General features: G+C 36.1%; 1 protein-coding gene across 10 annotated transcripts in view; it reads right to left on the bottom strand.

The window, feature by feature from the left end:
* Positions 1–3,590: 3,590 nt before the first annotated feature.
* The window catches only part of CEP170 (centrosomal protein 170), a 132,752-nt gene continuing 114,477 nt past the window's right edge, over positions 3,591–21,865 (bottom strand). For 6 of the 10 annotated variants that reach the window (XM_061160232.1, XM_061160239.1, XM_061160244.1 and 3 more), the window contains 6 exons: positions 20,774–20,951; positions 18,611–18,781; positions 13,242–13,330; positions 8,291–8,384; positions 7,515–7,566; positions 3,591–5,931 (listed from right to left, as the gene is read on the bottom strand). In XM_061160232.1, coding sequence (XP_061016215.1) covers positions 5,642–5,931; positions 7,515–7,566; positions 8,291–8,384; positions 13,242–13,330; positions 18,611–18,781; positions 20,774–20,951 — 874 coding nt within the window. In that variant the 3' untranslated portion in view covers positions 3,591–5,641. The remainder of the gene's footprint in view (positions 5,932–7,514; positions 7,567–8,290; positions 8,385–13,241; positions 13,331–18,610; positions 18,782–20,773; positions 20,952–21,865) is intronic. The other 4 variants (XM_061160237.1, XM_061160242.1, XM_061160240.1 and 1 more) reach the window with 3 other exon arrangements.

Here is a 21,865-nt window from a genome sequence, read left to right as displayed (position 1 = left end):
AATTTTTTCCATTAAGAACTTTTGAAGATTGAAATAAATGGATAACCAAAGGTGCAATGTCTGGTGAACACTACACACACACAGATATGTATAGATAATATATAAGATCTAAAATTTGTATATATGCATTATGTATATGTATACATACATGTATTATATGTGTGTATATATACTTGTGCATATATATAAAATTAAAACATTTACACATTTCTTCATTTCAAATTTGGCAGAAATTCTTTTCTTATTCAGAGAAAATCCAACAGACCCTACCCTCATAGTTGGCATAGGAGGCCCTCTTATAATTGATTGTAAGGTTAGACTGTTATATTTTTCTGGGAGGAAAGAGCAGCTCTTGCTGCACTCCATCCATGTTTTGTCTCTAATAAAGTTTTAGGGTCATTCTCTGTTTATTCAAAGGGTATTTCCTTCTCTCCAGTTTGCCTTGCTTAGAAGTATTGTAATGAAAAGCTTGAGGCAGCTCTCTAGTCACAGGTCCGATATGGACTCACTAGAGACAGCAATTCCATATTTGCAGCCCTGGGTTTTGTATCTTTAAAACCAAGACTAGAGCAAGAGTCATCTCATAACTTGACATGGTTCTTGATAGCATTCTCCCTGAAGAACTCAATATCCAGATTTCTAGGAGACAGTTCATAATCTCTCTCAAACGATTTGTGTTCCAGGTAAGGAAGACATTCATAACATTTGGTCATTGCTTGTTACCGTTGGAAGTTTATTAGGATCCCCAGCTCAATGAATTCTACCCCAAAGTAGAGGAAGGACCCAAATGACCTCCTCAAACTTGTGGTCACTGTCCTGAGACAAAGCATTGAAGAACAGGAACAGGGCACTGACTTATCCAGGCTCTACAAGTTGCCTGCTGGGTAAACAGCCCGCGGAGGGTGGTCACAAAGAATTTGGACTTTCAAGTTAAAGTTGTTGCTGTTGTTCAGTCGCTCAGTTGTGTCTGACTCTTTGTGACCCACATGGACCGCAGCACGCCACGCTCCCCTCTCCATCACCATCTCCCAGTGTGGAGTGTTAGCTTCATACCTCCCTTTTCTTGCATCTTCACAAGGAAAAGCTCCATGCTGGCCCCACTCAATCTGTCTAGCACATTTCACTACCTAGTGCCTTCTGATTTTTGTGGAGTCACACAGTTCAAGAAAAAAATCTACAAACAATAAATGCTGGTGGGGATATAAAGAAAAGAGAACCCCCCTACACTGTTGGTGAGAACGTAAATTGGTACAGCTTCTATGCACAACAGTACAGAGGTTCCTTAAAAAACTAAAAACAGACTACCATATGACTTAGCAATCCCACTAGTAGGCATATGCCTGTAAAAAACCTAATAAAAAACCAATGTTCACGGTCGCACTATTTACAACAGTCAGAACATGGAAGCAAACTAAATGTCCATTGACAGAGGAACGGATAAAGATGTGGTATATACAGACAATGGACTACTACTCGGCCATTAAAAAAAGAACAAAATAATGCCATTTGCAGCAACACTGATGGATCCAGAGATGGTCATATTGAGTGAAATCAGACACAGAAAGAAAATATCATATGATATCACTTGTATGTAGAGTCCAAAAAAGGGTACAAAAGAACTTAATTCACAAAACGGAAGCAGAGTCACAGATGTAGAGAACTTACAGTTACTAGGGGGTAAGGAGGGGGACAGATAAATTGGGAGGCTGCAGATGACAGACACATTTTTGTATATAAAATAGATATCTGATAAGAACCTACTATATAGCACAGGGAACTCTACTCCATACTCTGTAATGGCCTATATGGGAAAAGACGCTTAAAAAAGAGTGGGCGTATATGTGTGTATAACTGATTCACTTTGTTGTACACCTGAAAGTAACACAACATTGTAAATCAAATATACTTCAGTAAAAGAGAGGGAGAGGCTATGGAACTTACTACAGCAAAGAGCAGAACTGAGGAAAAACGTGGAGGTTGAAAGTCAGATCACAAAATGTTCCCCAAAACCCAAACAAAAAGTATTTAACTGAATCATTTGTTGAGCAGTATGCACTTTTAAGAAACTAGGGAGAGAGCAATGTAAATAATCCACTGGGAGGGTAAAGGAGAATGTGATTACTCCATCTGATATCATCAACTTAACTGATTTTTAGTTTCTATTATCTGTTTCCCTGCTCTCGAATAGAAGGTCTGTGAAGGCAATCATTTATTTCTGTTTACCTACAGTAACTTCAGTGTCTCGTACACAGTTGTTGAATAAATATGATCTGGGGTATTTTTCTGAAGAAAAACAGGATGGATAACTATTTTGAAGTCATAGACCATTTGGATTGGGAGAGATTTCTTGGATATTAAGATGCTTTCCTCCTGCAGATCAGAAGACAAACACATTTTTAGCTGGTGAGGAAAGGGTCTGGATCCCAAGCATCTATTTTCCTTTCAAAAGTTAAGATCCTATCAGGCAGAGACATAGATGACAAGCAAAATCAAAGACAGACAAAGGAAGCAAACACACAGACATTTTAAAGTACAGTTTATCCAGGAAATAAAGATGATTAATTTAGAAGGAAGAAAATTGTGTGTAGGGAGAAGGGAAGGGGAAAATGCAAGTACGACACAACCCTTTACTAGGGCTCAGTCAAGTGAGGGAAGCTTTATGAAGAGTTCAGTGGAACTGAAGAATGGAAGGAATGTGTGTAAGCAGGAAGGAAGGGGAGGAAGAAGCGAGCACATAGAGTGATGAAGAAGCTCCAGATTGTCTCAGGGTGGAGAGTCTGTATCAGCTGCACACAGACACATAAGGAAAGAGCCAGATTATGGAGAGCCTAAAAAGGCTGAGAAACAGTGTAACAGTAACGGGGAGATATTTAAGACTCGGGCACAAATGAGTTCAAATGGATAGTTCTTAAACTTAAGATTTTTTAGAATTTCTTCTTTGTTCCCCGAATATATCAGTTATAAAGCTTCCTGATGATTCCATGCCAGCAACAAAGAAAGGCTGCGGATATGTAAGTATCTATGTGTGCATGTGTGCTAAGTGGCTTCAGTCATGTCGGACTCTTTGTGACCCTATGGACTGAGCCCATCAGACTCCTCTGTCCATGGGACTGTCGTGCCCTCCTCCAGGGGATCTTTCTGACCCAGATATCAAACTCACGTCTCATGCCTCCTGTGTTGGCAGACAGGTTCTTTACCACTAATGTCCCCCATGGGGCGCCCCAGGCTATAGTCCATGGGGTCTCGAAGAGTCGACCAGGTTTCTCTGTCGATGGAATTCTCCAGGCAAGAATACTGCAGTTGCCATTCCCTTTCCCAGGGGATCTTTCTGACCCAGGAATCAAATACATATATAAATATCTATCTATATATACATTAGATTATTAAGCTAAGAGAATTGTATTTACTATAATTTGCTAAGAAAATATTTTCTTCTTTAGCTCAAAAGAGTATGAGTTTTACAGTTATCACATATTAAGTAAACTGAAGAACTTTTTTTACTTAACCTTTGAAAATGATATAGTTATTTGATAAACTGATGAAGTATTAGCAATTCAGATGATAGAATAAATTATGTACAATCAATTGCATAAAGTTCCAGAAACACTTTATTTAAAAATGGAGTTGTAAATGCATAACAAAATAACATAAGTAATAAAGGTAACAAAAATAAATAAGGAGAATAATGTATTCATACAAAATAAAAATAACATAGTAAAAGGCCAAATGTTTGTAATTGAACAAAACTGTGTAAACACTTAAATGATAATGTAAGTAGAACAGATGCTAATATTTTCCTAAACAACTCCTTACCTTCTACTTCCATGTTGATATCATCAGTACCCAAACATTAAACAAAGATGAAACAGTGGTGATTAATTTTTTCTACTCTTTCTTCAAATGGATCAACCCTGTTTTAACATTTCATTTATTCCTTCAAAGCAACTGTATCTTTCCATTCATGTTCTTTAAAACCATTTTTTCAGTCTTCCTTTATTAGAATGGGGAATTTAGCTTTACAAGAACAGTTCATTTACTTTTTTTTTAATTAAAAAAAAATAATGAGATCCATTATACAACAGACTTTTGTTTCTATGTCTCTAAAAACAGGTTTTGTTTTGTTTTTTTTGCATCTTTATTAACTGGCCCAACAGTACAGGATTTTTAAAAATCCTGTAAACTTTTGAATTGAACAGTTACTTTCTTAAAACAAATGTAGCACAGGATTATTGCTGAAATATTAAAGACTATTTCATGAAAGTTGCAGCTTTAACCATTATAAACTGATGGGATCAAGGGTTTCAAAAATCCAGGTCTACTAATAATATTTAACTGAATTAAGAATTATCCAAAATTATAGTGTTCTGGAAACAAAGATAATTACTTTCTTTTTAAACTTATCCAAATGAGAACTTACTGAAAAGAGAAAAAACAAGTTAATAGAAGATACTTTTCATAAGCTTCCTGTTTAGCATAGGCCCAAAGCCTTGGTCGTCATCTTGTAGGGTCCTTATAAATGTATACGACTGAGACAGGATTTACTATTGGGTCCTACAGGGAAACACACAGAAGCAATTCATTGCTTGGGAGTGAAACTATCTACTAATCTTATGACTACTGGTTCTCCAAGTTTCCTAATGCCCAAAATTTTAATTTCATGATCATTTCAAGGGAAAAGTTTTTTCAACTGTCACATATAAACTTGGTAACACAGGACCTGTATACATGTTCTTAGTTTTAAAAATAGACTCCACCTATAACCTATCCGTCTAGTTTAATCCTTCTACTTATCATTTGCCCTAAAATGAGACAAAAATCTTACTTTCACTAAAAAAAAAAAAAAAAAAAAAGGGAAAAAAGTGCCAAATTGATCTTTTTGAAAGTGGAGTAAAACACTGTGGGGTTAAAACAAATACAATTATCAGTCTCCTATATACAAAAAACGATGGTTAGTCCTTATTTATTTATAGATATGTCCACCTACCACTCCCAGCAAATCTTAGTGCAAACATAATAGTTCATTTCCATAAACCCTAAGACAATTTACGCAGCAACAAAGTTATATAAATCACATATATGTTGGAAAATCTTAGAACACAAGAAGGACTGTTCTGAAAGGTCAGTTTGACTGTGGAGAGCAATATGTCATTGTATCCAATGGTAATGAATACTAATATAAATCCTATTATTAAGAAGCAAATATAAGTGTTTAACAAATCTGTACAGACGAAGAGCAAGTCCATTTCAGGGAGCAGCTTGGCACAGGAGACATGGGGGTCAGAAAGGTTGGGTATTTAGTTTGCTTGTAGGTCACAGCATGGCTTAAAGAAAAAAAAACAAAGATCTATGAAGGGAAAGGATGCAATTATCTAATTCAATTTGAAAATCATAAAAACCACAAAATGTGAAACTTTCGCAATCTAATTTTTCCTCTATGTGCATCAAATGGTCATCTCAATGGTTCGAAAGGATTACTATGGCTCCACGTTATAGATAAAAAATAAATAAATAAAATTAAGAAGACAGAGATAACAAGATTGCAGTTGACCAAGCTGTCTTATTTTCTCTAAAAGTCAACACTATGCTGTTTCCAATAATTCTAGTCATTCCACAGGTTATTATTTTAACAAGCAAGAGAAAGTCATTCCTGTACTGTAACGTCCTCCTCTTCCCCTTCGGGGTTGAACCTATTGAAATGTATACTGAAATCAGCCTCAGACTCGGCATTCTCAAATTCGGCTGAGACTGCACCAGCTGCAGGATGAAGAACCCTAGCTTCTGGTTGGCAAAGTGTCGGTGTCTGACCCGGGCTGCCGTGGTCATTCACAGGACTGGACTTCTGTTTTGGTGGAGATGGCAAGATAGCACTGGGAAATCCCATGTTGTTCAGAGCCTCCAAAGTTCCATCCGGGTCGATCATAGCATTGATAGCTGAAAGAAAGGAAAGGAATAGAGGGATGCAGCTAAATTTGGATATGAATATTGCTTATGATTTGGATAATATTTTAATTACTAATGCTTATATAAGCTTTAATTTGCTTAGTCCTTCCAATTCTGTATTTAAAACCCCACTTTCAGTAATTCTGGGGCTCATCTATACCGTAGATTATAAAAACCTGAAAGCTTTCTATGGTCCCTTAAGTAGGCTATTTACAGGCATCTGAACCTGCCGGAAGACTAGGATTTGGAGATGTGGAATTTGGGAAAGGTCTCTTTGAAATATGCTTTAATCATTATAAGACGATGATGAAAATACTGGTTAGGACTAAAAGAAACTACTCCTGGCTTTATTTATTACTCAAATAATTGGGATTAGTTGCTAAGCTGGGGTTCAGAGTAACATGAAAGTTGAGGAGGCAAATAGCACACTCTGAAGCGACCATAACATGTTGTCATTCATCCTGGTGAGCATGCTAGGGTATTTGTTATGCACAAGTATATCTTTATGGACCACTGACTCATAAAAACCCTTCACAGCCTAGATATTCATATTCCATGGCAGGCCAAGCAGACCTTGCATTCTCCATGGCAAGGGCCAGATAAAGACCAGCTCTCAATTCAAAAGATCCTTGAGCAGACAAGGCAAAGTTTTTGGCAGTGATTTTCAACGTGGTATTGGGTAGAGAGGGGAGCTGAGGAAAAGAAGCATCACAGATAGAAGAATTATTTAAGAGGTCCTTTTAAAAGCATACTCCCTTCTGCCAGCTAACAATCATGTAAACAAGCCACTTTGCCTCATGGGGATATACGCTTAGGTGTGCTGAGGCTGAGAAAAGATTCAGAACCACTTAGCCAGGACCAACACATCATGCCTATGATAATTCAAACAAAGACTGAGTAAAATTAGAACCTACTCTGGAATCTGCCTGTTTTACCACTGGGGACTTCTAAGTCAAAATACACATAGGCATAAGTGCGTAATTACAGATCTGACACACACCAAAAACAATGTCCCTGTTAAAGTTTAGGAGGCCAACAGTCTCTTTTTCTTCTCTACTCCCTCTTCTGGTCCCTATGTCCAATGTGCACTCGTTTCTTACGGTACATCCAAATGATTATTATGACTTATAAAACCATTATTATTTCACATGGGTTGTACCACAAATATAATTTAAGAATTATCAAGTCAAGTAAACAATGCTAATTGTCAACAAGCATTTTCAGCTGCATATATACATTTCAATATATTATTTTACATATTTTTCATATACTATAATTTATAAATATATATACAAATAATAGATACTATGTAGTATAGATATATAATATAATCTATATTGTATCTACCATATAGATACAAATAATAGATACTATGTAATACTATGAATTGTATTTTTAATTATTTATACTTTCTTTTTATGAGTAATTTAAGTATGTAGAACTTTATATCTTTATTCATACATCATTACACTTAATCAAATAGTGTTCAAATTAATAGTATTTTAGAAATATCACTTAGGATGTACTTGCTCTAAAACTGTTAGCTCTTGATACCTAATCAGTAGTAAATTTACCTTGTAGCTGCTTTTCAACTCTTTTTAGCTCCTGTAAGATAGACGAAATCTCCTGTAGGGAAAACAATGACAAGAATTAGCTTACTTTAATTAAAACATTTGTATTTGATAAGCAACAAACTTTACACTAATTTTATTTGATATCCTTAATGTTACTGACATGGCCCCAATCTGTAGCAACAGGATATGAGATAATTATGATGTTCAGTAAAAAGACTTGAATTTTAAAATCTTTAATACTGAAACAGAATTCTTTTCAGTGAGATAGTAATAGAAGATGAAAAGTTAGATAATAATACTGTATATGCAAAGATATATTGATCAATCTTTCAACAACTGTAAAAAGCACTTAAGGATTGTCTATGGAAAATGTACAAACTGCAACCTCAATTTTAGGATGATTTCCTGAATAATAAAAACCAGTACAAATTCTGGAGAGATAGCAATCTGTTAAGTAAACAGAAATGATTCATGTCAACTTATATTTGAGTTTGCTCTTATTTCAAAATTGCTTATTTATAACATATAATTATACGAACAAGAGTGTATTAATAGTGAGAAACATAAAAGGTTCCTCCACACCCTGTACAACTTTGAAGCAGTCAACACTTTAAAACCCTGTGACAGAAAAGAGAAAGCATAAAGGGTCCCAAATTCGTGCTCTTATATCTTCTTTTATAAATGAAATCAATGAACAGTTAAAAAATCAGCATATCATTCCCTGAACATAAAACCTTTAAAAAAAATGTTTTAATATTCAAGAAAAATTACCATACCATGCTCGAGGTTTTCACAATAGGGACTTCACTTTCAGCTCTTAACTTGCTTTCTATTTCATCCCAATTCCGATCTTTGTCTTTAAATAATATTCTATAAATAAAAATATAAGCTTTTTATATTTCATATTTTAAAAAATCACATTTTTAATGATAACACAAAAACAACATATCTTTTCAAAGCTAAACAAGAATTAAAAATACCACTAAGTGTTACATGAACTGTGAATTAAACACTGAGCCAATATTAACAATAAACTCATTTATGTGATAGATCTGTACTAAAAAAGTAACTGACTAGCTACAAATAGACACATAAAAACCCTTTAGTATTTATCTCATTCTTTATTGAGAACCAAATATAAAACAAATGTAGACGACAATATAACCCCCAAATTTTATCTAATATTTTTATATAACCACCTTTTATAACAAAAATACAACTTGTTTCATACAGTACATATGCAGTATAAATATAAGATGAATTTAAGATGAAAACAGGTTGAATTAAGTATAAGCAACTGAGTTTGTTAGGACCTCTTTAAACAGGAAAAGGCTTCTTAGTAATTGATCAAAGTGTGTACGTAATTTCAAAGGTTGAAAATTATAATAGAGTACTTATGCTTCTTTTCTTTAAAAATGCTAATTCATGTTAATATATTTTACATAATAACCTGTTAAAGAGTTAAGAAACTATCCTTTTGACAAAAACAATTGCCAATAAAGATCCTATGCTCGAAATTAATTTCAGGCATCTTATAAAATAAAGCATCACAAAATTCTGACTTGTCTTTCAAATGTGGTATCTCTCTCTTCAATCTAGAAGACATGATCCAGCAGCTTTAGAGAGCTGTAAATACTAAGTACCTTTTTAGTTTCTATTTGAATTTCTTCATTGGGCTGGAAATCTAGTTTAACTGCCTTATACAATAACCAATATTGTACAAGAAAGTAAAGTATTACTATTAGAAGTTGATCAGTATTTAAATAGTAAACTAAATTACATTTTTATTTGTATTTCTTCAAAATTCAAAATGCCAGATTCAACTTATTTAAAAACATGAAATTCATCAATATCAAGTCAATACCAAATTCATCATGTCAAATTACAAGTCTGGAACATCTACAATTACAAATAATCATGCTTAAAAAGGCAACGATGGATCTAGAATCCTAGAAGAGAATACTCTTCTGATCTACTGTTAAAATTTCTACACCCCAAAGACTAAATATCCTTGCTAGCTATCTAGGAGCTGTTATCCTAATGACTGTGAAATTAAGGCCTGAGAAATTACTGTGTGCTCTCTAAGAGAGTCCTTAGAGCATTAGGATTGGTGAAAGTAAAAAAACAATGATTATTTAATGAGTCTGTGCTTAGCCATCCTGAAAACTCGGTGAATTTTGCCAGAAGATGGTTACTGAGTACAATGCTAGTGCTTTTTCGCGTTTTCAAATTGTTAAACCATACATATTTCATCTTTGGTAAAAATGCTACCTGAGACTCCTAAATCTCACACACACACACACACACACACGTACACACACACACCCCACCTTCATCTTTGGTAAAAATGCTACCTGAGACTCCTAAATCTCACACACACACACACACACACCCCACCTTCATCTTTGGTAAAAATGCTACCTGAGACTCCTAAAACTCACACACACACACACACACACACACACACCCCACCTTCATCTTTGGTAAAAATGCTACCTGAGACTCCTAAATCTCACACACACACACACACACACACACACATACACACCCCACCTTCATCTTTGGTAAAAATGCTACCTGAGACTCCTAAATCTCACACACACACACACACACACCCCACCTTCATCTTTGGTAAAAATGCTACCTGAGACTCCTAAATCTCACACACACACACACACACACACACACACACACACACCCCACCTTCATCTTTGGTAAAAATGCTACCTGAGACTCCTAAATCACACACACACACACACACACACACACACACACCCCACCTTCATCTTTGGTAAAAATGCTACCTGAGACTCCTAAATCACACACACACACACACACACACACACACACCCCACCTTCATCTTTGGTAAAAATGCTACCCAAGACTCCTAAATCTCTCTCACACACACACACCCCATCTTCATGTTTGGTAAAAATGCTACCTGAGACTCCTAAATCACACACACACACACACACACACACACACACACACACCCCACCTTCATCTTTGGTAAAAATGCTACCTGAGACTCCTAAATCTCTCTAACACACACACACACACACACACACACCACCTTCATCTTTGGTAAAAATGCTACCTGAGACTCCTAAATCTCACACACACACACACACACACACACACACACACACCCCACCTTCATCTTTGGTAAAAATGCTACCTGAGACTCCTAAATCTCACACACACACAAACACACACACACATACACACCCCACCTTCATCTTTGGTAAAAATGCTACCTGAGACTCCTAAATCACACACACACACACCCCACCTTCATCTTTGGTAAAAATGCTACCTGAGACTCCTAAATCTCACACACACACACACACACACACACATACACACCCCACCTTCATCTTTGGTAAAAATGCTACCTGAGACTCCTAAATCACACACACACACACACACACACACCCCACCTTCATCTTTGGTAAAAATGCTACCTGAGACTCCTAAATCACACACACACACACACACACACACACACACACACACACACACACCCCACCTTCATCTTTGGTAAAAATGCTACCCAAGACTCCTAAATCTCTCTCACACACACACACCCCATCTTCATGTTTGGTAAAAATGCTACCTGAGACTCCTAAATCACACACACACACACACACACACACACACACACACACCCCACCTTCATCTTTGGTAAAAATGCTACCTGAGACTCCTAAATCTCTCTAACACACACACACACACACACACACACACACACACACACACCACCTTCATCTTTGGTAAAAATGCTACCTGAGACTCCTAAGTCTCACTCACACACACACACACACACACACACACACACACCCCCCCACACCCAGAAGTTCTAAGCCACTAAAGAGATAAAAAATTTAAAGACAATTTGTAAATACTGTGCTGCAAGTTTATAAAGCCAATTGTAATTTTGGCTTCATGGAGTGAAGTGTAATACTTAAACACTAAGGAAGCAGAAAACTACATCAAGAAATCAGGCCAGATCATAATGGTTAGAATTTAAATGGTTTTGTGCAAAGGTCATTACAGATCTTTCAGAAACAATCAGGGCTTTCAACTGATCTTCATATTACATAATGAATTCAAAAGAGTAGTCAGCAGCATGAAAATATACTGAATTCCAAAACTAATTTCATTCAATAATTTAACTATGAAGATAAAACTCCTTTTTGATAAAGTAGTCGGTTTAGGTAAAGAAGAGTCTTAGGCACATATTCTAAGACCCCTACAATCTATTCTCTAGCACTGGCCACCAATTCATGCAAATGCGGGGTTGGAAACTGGGAGTTGACCAATGCAGGGCCACACTGAACACCCTGAGGGGGACACTTTCACATGGAATCCAAGGATCTATACAAAGTATTAGAATAACTTACAGCATAGTTTTAGACAGGTCTGGGTAGGCATTTCAGTTTATAACTCCTGGTACAGACCTAAAGACCAGTCATTTTTCAAACTATTCTAGTACTATCTGTGTAAAAGGCTCAGGCCTCTATTCTTTCGATTTTGCTCACCAAAAATTATATCTAGCTTTGAATATTACTTCCTCTACAAATCCCTGACAGTCTGGGGTAAAGGTGATCCTTTCTCTGTTCTTACCTCTAACTGGGCACTAATCTATCATGTGCTCTCTTGTACCATAGTTACCTATACATACGCTGTCCTTCGCCAACCAGATGTAAGACCGTAACAGTGGGGAGCATGTTTTATCTTTCTTATTGTCTCTCACAGAGCCTGCCAGTGCTTTACACACAGCAAAACTCAACACTCAAACTGAAGGCAACAAATTAACATTAAAAAAATATTTATTTTTTATACTTTCTAAATTCTGTCGAATTTCTGAGACAACAAAATCAACCAACCAACTAACCATCAATGTGTTCAATGGTCACAATTTTAATTAAATGTCTAAGCTATAATTTTTTTTTTCTAGAGGAAACTAGGGATGAGTTACTTCAGTGCAGACTGAGAAAGATACTCTGTGGTAAGGAATTATCAATAGGAGAGAATGGTGTAAGGCAGGTACTCTATGAAGATCTACTGAATGCATAAATGACTGGATGAGGGCTCATTTACTGGGGAAAAAAAGGCACGTATTTCAGCAGGTAGGATGAAATAATATGGGATTCCCATCTGTAGGTAAGGAGGCCTCAAGCTTTTCCTGCTGCTAGGTCACATGACCACATGAGGAGACTTACATGGTGTCTTTATGGATAATACTGGTGTATTAAACAAACCAATCCCCCAAACCAATGAAATTGATAAAATTTGATAATTAAATCTCAGGCAAAGTGCTATTATCAGCCACATTGGGTTTTTTCCTCCTTAATTTTATGTTTTCCTAAGTGGCATGTGTATGTCCTGAGAGAGAGACAAGATAATCAGGGAAATGGAAATAAAATATTAAAACTCTTTATATATACACACACACACATATATATATTTTAAAGCCACGCATTTGAGGTATTAACTTCCTATGGCTTTTTATGATAAAGTCCAAACTCCTTAAACAAGTCCTGCCCAAACTGGTCCTTCCTTATCTCTCCAATGTCATGTCTCATTATCCTCTAGCCCACTCACTTCACCTACTTTTTGACTAATGCCATGTAAAATTTAGCTATATAGGTCATCCTTCAAAATTTACTAGAAAGGAAAGTAATCTGCTTTTATAGAAGCAAGGATATCTGAGTACACAGTACCTGATCTTTCCAGCTGTTTTATCTATAGACTGTCTTATCTTCTTAGAGAACTGAAAGACGGATGAGAGCAACAGGTTATCTCCCATGACCTGAAACATGGAAAGGGAAGAAAAGACATTAAAATACTACCACTACCTCAGATAAGCACCAAGAATGGTCACAACTCACTATATTTAGGGGCATTTCATATTTATGCTAATTTTAATAAAACTCGATAAAGGATTTAATTAAAAGTACTGTGTAACTACACTGAGAATGAGAAATAAAAATTGAGAAAGGAATTCTTGTTAGATAACTTGTCACATTTCCGTATTATTTTCATCATATAACTTTCAAAAGACAACCCATGTTATCTAATTTTTAATTACTATCATGATTCTGTCTCTCATGCTTCCAATTCAAATTATCATAATTGGGAGAATATAAGTAACTTAGTACAATAAATTTGTCACCTATTCTTTCAACAAATAAGATGAACAAAGAGATCAAGAAGATTACAATCCTTGTTCTCCACAGTGGGACAGATAAGTTTTTAAAATGTATACAAAATAGTAAGTTTATTTTTTAAGATTTTTTTTTAATGTGGACCATTTTCCTAATAGTCTTTATTTAATTTGCTAAGACTACTGCTTCTGTTTTATGCCTTGGTTTTTTGGCCATGAGGCATGTGGGATCCTAGCTCCCCAACAGGGATGGAACCCATACCCTCTCTGCATCAGAAGGCAGTCTTAACCACTAGACCACTAGGGAAGTCCCCAAGAATAAGTTTTTATGTTGGGAGTTGTTACCATTCCAGCTGAAGTTTATGGGCAAAAGCAAGGGTTGGCAAACTTCTGTAAAGGGCAAGAGAGTGAAGACTGGGGCCAATGTGGTCTCTGTTACAACTACTCACCTCTCTCACCATAGCAAGAGAGGCTATATTACAGCAAAAGGAGCTGCAGCTAATAAAACTCTATTTACAAAATCAGGTGGGAGGCTGAATTTGGCCTGCATCCTAAAAATAGATAAGGGTTCCAAAATCAGTTCCATGTATTGTCAGTAGCGGTGGTGACAGTAAAGTCCAATGTGGTAAAGAACAAAACCCCATAGGAATTTGGAATGTTAGGTCCATGAATCAAGGTAAATTGGACATAGTTAAGCAGGAGATGGCAAGAGTGAACATCGAAATCTTAGCGATCAGTGAACTAAAATGGATGAGAATGGGCATATTTAATTCAGATGATCATTAAATCTAATACTGTGGGCAAGAACCCCTTAGAAGAGATGGAGTAGCCCTCAAAGTCAGCAAGAGTCCGAAATGCACTAGTGGGTGCAATCTCAAACATGACAGAATAATCTCAGTTCATTTCCAAGGCAAACCATTCAGCATCACAGTAATCCAAGTCTACACCCGAACCACTAATTTTGAAGAAGCTGAAGTTTGAACAGTTCTATGAAGACCTATAAGATCTTCTAGAACTAACATCCTTTTCATCATAGCTAACTGGTATGCAAAAGTAGGAAGTTAAGAGATATCTGGAATACAGGTAAGTTTGGCCTTGGAGTACAAAATGAAGCAGGGTAAAAGCCAACAGTTTTGTCAAAAGAACACATTGGTCATAGTAAACACCCTCTTCCAACAACACAAGAGACATCTCTACACAAGGACATCATCAAATGGTCAGTACTGAAAATGGACTGATCATATTCTTTGCAGCAAACAATGGAGAAGCTCTATACAATCAGCAAAAACAAGACTCGGAGCTGACTGCAGCTCAGATCATGAACTTCTTACTGCAAAATTCAGGCTTAAATTGAAGAAACTAGGGAAAACCACTAGGCCATTCCGGTATGACCTAAATAAAATCTCTTATGATTATACAGTGGAGGTGACAAATAGATTCAAGGGATTAGATTTGGTAGATAGAGTGCCTCTACCAGATGGAGGTTAGTAACATTGTAGAGGAGGTGGTGACCAAAACCATCACAAAGAAAAAGAAACACAAGGCAAAGTGGTTGTCTGAGGAGGCTTTACAAATACCAGAGGAAAGAAAAGAAGCAAAAGGTAAGGGAGAAAGGGAAAGATATACCCAACTGAAGGCAGAGTTCCAGAGATTAGCAAGGAAAGATAAGAAGGCCTTCTTAAATGAACAGTGTAAAGAAATAGAGGAAAACAAAAGAATGGGAAATAGTGGAGATGGCTTCAAGAAAACTGGAGATATCAAGGGAACATTTCATGCAAGGATGGGCATGATAAAGGACAGAAACAGAAAGAGCCCAAGAGAAGCAGAAGCAATTAAGAAGTGGCAAGGATACACAGAAGAACCATACAAAAAAGGTCTTAATGACTGGAATAACTGGGATGCTGTGGTCACTCACCTAGAAGTCAAACATGCTGGAGTGTGAAGTTGAGTGCACCTTAGGAAGCATTAATATGAACAAAGCTAGTGGAGATAATAGAATTTCAGCTGAGCTATTTAAAATGCTAAAAAATGATGCTGTGAGTGATGCACTCAATATGTCAGCAAATTTGTAAAATTCATCAGTGGCCACAGGACTGAAAAGGTCAGTTTTCATTCCAATCCCAAAGAAGGGCTATGCCAAAGGTTGTTCAAATTACTGTACAATTGCACTCATTCCACATGCAGGCAAGGTTATAATCAAAATTCTCAAGCCAGGCTTCAGCAGTACATGAACCAAGAAGTTCTAGATGAACAAGCTCCATTTAGAAGAGGCAGAGGAACCAGAGATCAAATTGCCAACATCTGCTGGATCATAAAGAAAGCAAAGGGATTTCAGAAAAACATTTACTTTTGCTTCACTGACTATGCTAAAATCTTTGACTGTGTGAATCACCACAAACTGTGGAAAATTCTTAAAGACATGGGAATAGCAAATCACCTTACCTGTCTCCTGAGAAACCTGTATGCAGGTCAAGAAGCAACAGCTAGAACCACACATGAACAAAAGACTGGTTCCAAATTGGGAAAAGGAGTACAACAAGGATGTATATTGTCACCCTGCTTATTTAACTTATATGCAGAGTACATCATGAGAAATGATGGGCTGGATGAATCATAAACTAGAGTCAAGAGTTCCGGGAGAAATATCAACAACTTCAGATATGCAGATGATACCACCCTTATGGCACAAAGCAAAGTGGAACTAAAGAGATTCTTGATGAAAGTGAAAGAGGAGAGCGAAAAAGCTGGCTTAAAGCTCAACATTCAAAAAACTAAGTTCATGGGATCGGGTCTCAACACTTTGTGGCAAATAGGTGGAGAAAAATGGAAACTGACATATTTTATTTTCTTAGGCTCCAAAATCAATGCAGCCATAAATTAAAAGACTCTTGCTCCTTAGAAGGAAAGCTATGAAAAACTTAGTGTATTAAAAAGCAGAGACATCACTTTGTTGACAAACGTGCATAGAGTCAAAGTTATGGTTTTTCTAGTAGTCATGTTTGGATGTGAGATTTGGACCATAAAGAAGGCTGCACACCGATGAACTGATGCTTACAAACTGTGGTGCTCAAGAAGACTCTTGAGAATCCCGTGGATTGCAATGAGATCAACCCAGTCAATCCTAAAGGAAATCAACCCTGAATACCCATTGGAAGGACTGATGCTGAAGCTGTAATACTTTGGCCACCTGATATAAAGAACCAACTCACTGGAAAAGACCCTGATGCTGGGAAAGAGTGAGGGCAGGAGAAGAAGGGGGCAACAGAGGATGAGATGACTGGATGGCTTTATCAACTCAATAGACATGAGTTGAGCAAACTCCAGGAGAGAGTGAAGGACAGGGATACCTGGCGTGCTGCAGTCCATGGGGTTGCAAAGAGTCTGACACAACTGAGCAACAACAGAAAGAAACAGCCGACTAATATAATCTGCCTCTAGTCACATGGTTTTTTCCATCCCATCTCCCTGTCTCCCTCCACCCAAGGTAAACAATATTCTGAATCCCATTCATCATTCCCTTGGTTTTCTTCTTATATAATTTGCTATATCTATTTCTGTCCTAAGTATATAACATTATTAATTTGTGACAAAACACATTTTATCCGATCTTTTGAGAATTACTTTCTTCATTTAATGTTCTATTGCTAAAATTCATCCACATGGTGGCATACGGTAGTTCATTTGTTTTGATCCCTCCATTGATTTTTCAATTTGTGCACATACCAGTTTATACATTCATTTTTCTTCAGATACAAACACTTAAAGACTATTCCCAAGTTTTGTTACTGCCCACAGTGCTACTATGAATATCCTCTTTCAAGACTTTTGCTGTCAGTGAGAATGGGTATACACAAGCAGCAAAACTGCTAGATAATGGGCTACATTTATGTTCAATTTTAGGAAATAATATCAAACTGTTTGCCAAAGTGACTCCACCAATTTAACCTTACTAGCAACAATAAGAAAGCCTATGTATTCACATCTTCTCCTATATTTAATGTTTTAAGACTTTTTAATTTGTTGCCAATTGAATGAATATAAAATAATTTCACTGTAGCCTTGAAAATTATTTCTCTGAATACTCATAAAGTTGAACATCTCTTCATAGGCCTTGAGTATTTTCAGTGAAATGCTGCACATGTTTTTTGCAGATTTTTCTTTTGGGCTGTTTTGCCTTTTAAACTGATTGTAGGAGCTCTGATATATTCTGTATTCTAATCTCTTGTTGCCTGTATGTTTCAAATAGTCCTTTAATATACTCAAACTTATCAATCTTTTATTTGTAAGTCAAGACTTTTCGAGTCTTTTAAGAAATCATTCCCTGCTGCAGTGCTGAAAGATATTTACCTATATTATACTAAAAATTTTAAAGTTTTGCTTTTGCCCTTTAGGAACTAAATTCATTTAGAGTTAATTATTTGTAATTGATATGATGCCAGGATGAAATTCTATTCTACCCATAAGGACAAGCACTTTTTCCCCAGCCCTATATACTGAAGAAAACCAAACAAAACTGTCCTTGTTTTACAAATGTAGTCTTTACAGGACCTGAAGTATGGCTCCAAAAATAATCCAAAGCCCACCAATCCTCTTACCAAACCTTCCCTGTTTATCTTAAGAGGCTTGTAAGGGGGAATTAAACAGGGGAATTCGCAGGTGGTGTGAGTGGTAAAGAATCTCCAATGCAGGAGACACAGGTTCAATCCTTGGGTCAGGAAGATCCCCCGGAGGAGAAAATGGAAAGTCTCTCCAGTATTCTTGCCAGGAAAACCCTATGGACAGAGGAGCCTGGCAGGCTACATACAGTCCATGGCATTGCAGAGACACGACTGAGCACACACACATATATGAACAGTTCTCCTCCTCTTTTTCCAACCAATTGGGCATGCATCCTCTGCCATTTGTTGAAGTTTATAGTTTACTCACTTCATCCCTGCTCCAGGTTCTCCGCCTTGTAATTGTTAAGTGATCAGGAGGCTCTGCTGGTTGAGGTCTTGGGTCACCAGACCGACAGTTGTTTCCTTCTGGTGTTTTAGAATGAACTAATGGAGGGATCTTTCGGAAGTTGAGGCTTTCATCAAAAACACGATCAACTAACTAACAGGACAAAAGCAAATCCTCATGAGCACAGAGTAATTTGGAAAAACACAGATACTGGCATTATAGTTTTTATAGTGAGAAGTTATTCCATTCTCAGGTAGTAACAGAAGCATGATATCTTCAATAAACCAATTACTCTTTCTTTTTGTAAGCACCTCAGAGGTGTCCGTTTTATAAAATAGATGTTCATCTACATAGATTTTCAAAATCCAAAATATATATAATAACTATGTTAAATTTGATTCTTCCATGGATAAAGTTTCCCCCAACGGAAAACATAGATGGTAAATAGGAAAAGCTGAGCCATGTAGATGGACAAGGAGTTCATTTTACTCACATTGCCTTACCAGTGTAAAATAATGTTTCTTTTTCTTTTAGTTTCCTATCTTGTTTTTTCCTTTTTTCCTCCCCAAATTCAGGTGCCAAATTTCTTCAGATACATAAATTACAAATTATAATTAAGTTTACAAAAGAAAAAAAATTTTTTTAATTCACAAAGTATTTTGATCTTAGATAAACTTTTAGCAGTAACGCTACAGAAATGACATATTTCAGTACAAGTGATATACTGCCATCTACAGTGCAAATTATGCACATATAGTACAAAGTAACTCAGGTTTACTGAAGAAGGAATAAACTCTAGTACAGTAATAAGAAATGAAGTCAAAAGGAAAAAATGGAATTCTACTTAATGAAATGTTTGAACAATTTTACTGAGTCTGAGTGAATGTACAATCAAGTTAGGTATAATTTAGTTAGACAGCTGAGAAAATAACATCTTCATCATTCAAAATGTACCAGGAAGAATTGTGTATGTCTTGCCACCAAGAAGATCCTTTTGTTTTTCACCAATAAGGATGATTTTTTATACACATTTACAATTGATCAGTGTGGTAACAAAACTACACAGACTGATGAAACATTATTTACCAAATTAGAGAACACATAAAGGGGAAAAAAACAACAAAATTATGATCATTAAAGAATAAGATTATAAATGTGACAAAAAGCAACTGAAGAAAATTTTAGTAGAAGAGTTTACCAGAATTAAATGTGTCAAAAAGGCTAGCCATTTTTGGCTACTATTGAGAACATTATTTTATAAAATTAAGGAAGTGAAATGAATCAATATTAGGGATTGGCACATTTTTGCTGTAACGGGTCAAATGATAAATATTTTAGGCTGTGCAGTCTTCCAGTCTCTGTTCAACTACTCAGTTCTGACACTGTAGCCTAAAACAGTCAGAAGATAATTAAACAAATCAGTGTGGCTTTGTCCTAATAAAACTGTAACTCATTCTTCCACAGTGTCTGTCTTTTTTTGTATCTCTGCACCAAATCAAGAAACCCAACATGGCCAGAATACCATTATTTTTATATTATATTTTAAAAGGTTAACTTCTGGAGCCATCTGTTGTTTGTGGTGTCCCCTGGAGGGGGAGAACAGGGGACTCTGGTTTGGCAGGGCAATAGTCTGTATATGCTAACTTACCCTGCACAGTTCACAAGAATGTTTTAAAACTGAATACATATATTTGAGTGAGAGTGTATATGTATGTATATTTCAATTTTTGAAGAATCTTTGTGAATATATATATATATTCATCAACAGAATTATTTAAAGTAGTGAAAACTATAGACTTTTTCTTGCTACTTGAGATAACTTCTAGTTAAGAATCTATGTAAGATTTATAGAAACTGTATACAATGATTTATTATTTACACAATTATTCACCAAATTTGGATGTGCTTTTTATGTGTCATTTATTTTCATATTTTACAAAGTGTTTATTTTGAATAATTTTACAGCTTCATGCTAATAGTAGACCAAATGTTAGCCTTTACTAGTTTTGTTATAAGAACATAAAAGAAATTTGTTAAAGCAAAGTTGGAAAATGCAGAGCTTCATGCAAATAGGGAGGATGGATGTAACCAAAAAAAAAACGAAGCAAAAAGCTAAAAGCAAAAGAAATAAAGAAAAGGAAGAACCTTATGCATCTCTCCATGAAGATCTCCTACCTCTTCTCTAGTGTCTATGGCAGAGCCGGGGGTGGTGGCGGCAGTGCTTACTGTGGTACTGGGGGCAGTGCCTGAGGAGGTCACTGAGTCTATCTCTCCCGCTACATCGTTGATTTCCCGAGCAATGAGCGCGAGGTCTTGGCTGATCCTGGCGGTGATTTTAGAAAAGAAGTTTAATTCTTTCACACAGCAGGTCTACAAACGATCATTCCGATAGAATCGGTTTTATAAGTTGTATATTTAAAGATTTGTCCTCAAAACTTCAGATTTTCTACGTGTGCCATTAACTGTTTTGATATTGGAAGAATTAAAATGTTAATTCCAATATGTATCAAACTAAACCACACATAATTTACAAGTTGTCACTTAAAAATAGATGAGTTAAGTGCCTGAAGCACTGATATGTGTCTTTTAAAAACACAGTTAATGGGAATTACTAGCATTAACATTATTACAGCAGTTTTTAAACTTGGGCATGGTAAACAATTCAAAGGCCTGTGAACCTGAATGAGAAAAGCAATTACAGCTTTATTTTCACTAACCTTCTAAATGAAACTTAGCATTTCTTTCAATTACAAAGATAAGCAACAAACAACAGTGGTATTAGCAGTACTGGTGATTTTTGTCAGCAAAACTAATCACATTATAGTTTCTATGAGTATATCAAAATATTTAGTCATCACTACTACTTCAAAACTACTTCATTACACCCACAGCAATAACATTCCATTTACTATGTTAACGAAGAATTATATACGACTATATCATTTTAAAAATATTTTAAAAGCTGTATTTCAAAATAATTGTTTCTAATGTTTATACCTCTCTGAGAGAAGCTCCCTAAGCTCCTCCAGATGGCCCAAGGGGTGTATTGTACCAAAGAAGTGAGGAGCTCTGACAGAGCATAGCATTTTATGTTATCTACCATACTTCATAGTACATCACACGTCATTTGAGGGTCACAAGGTAGTAGAAGAACTTATCTAACTGATTGATTATGAAGAAAGATGTGTTTTCAGAGAAAATTACTGGCTTGCTCATGACCACACAACTTAAAAGTAG

The sequence above is a fragment of the Dama dama genome, chromosome 14, assembly GCF_033118175.1.
Source record: "Dama dama isolate Ldn47 chromosome 14, ASM3311817v1, whole genome shotgun sequence".
Lineage (NCBI taxonomy): Eukaryota > Metazoa > Chordata > Mammalia > Artiodactyla > Cervidae > Dama > Dama dama.
Note: the sequence above shows the minus strand (reverse complement) of the source record. Positions and strands in the feature narration are given on the sequence as shown.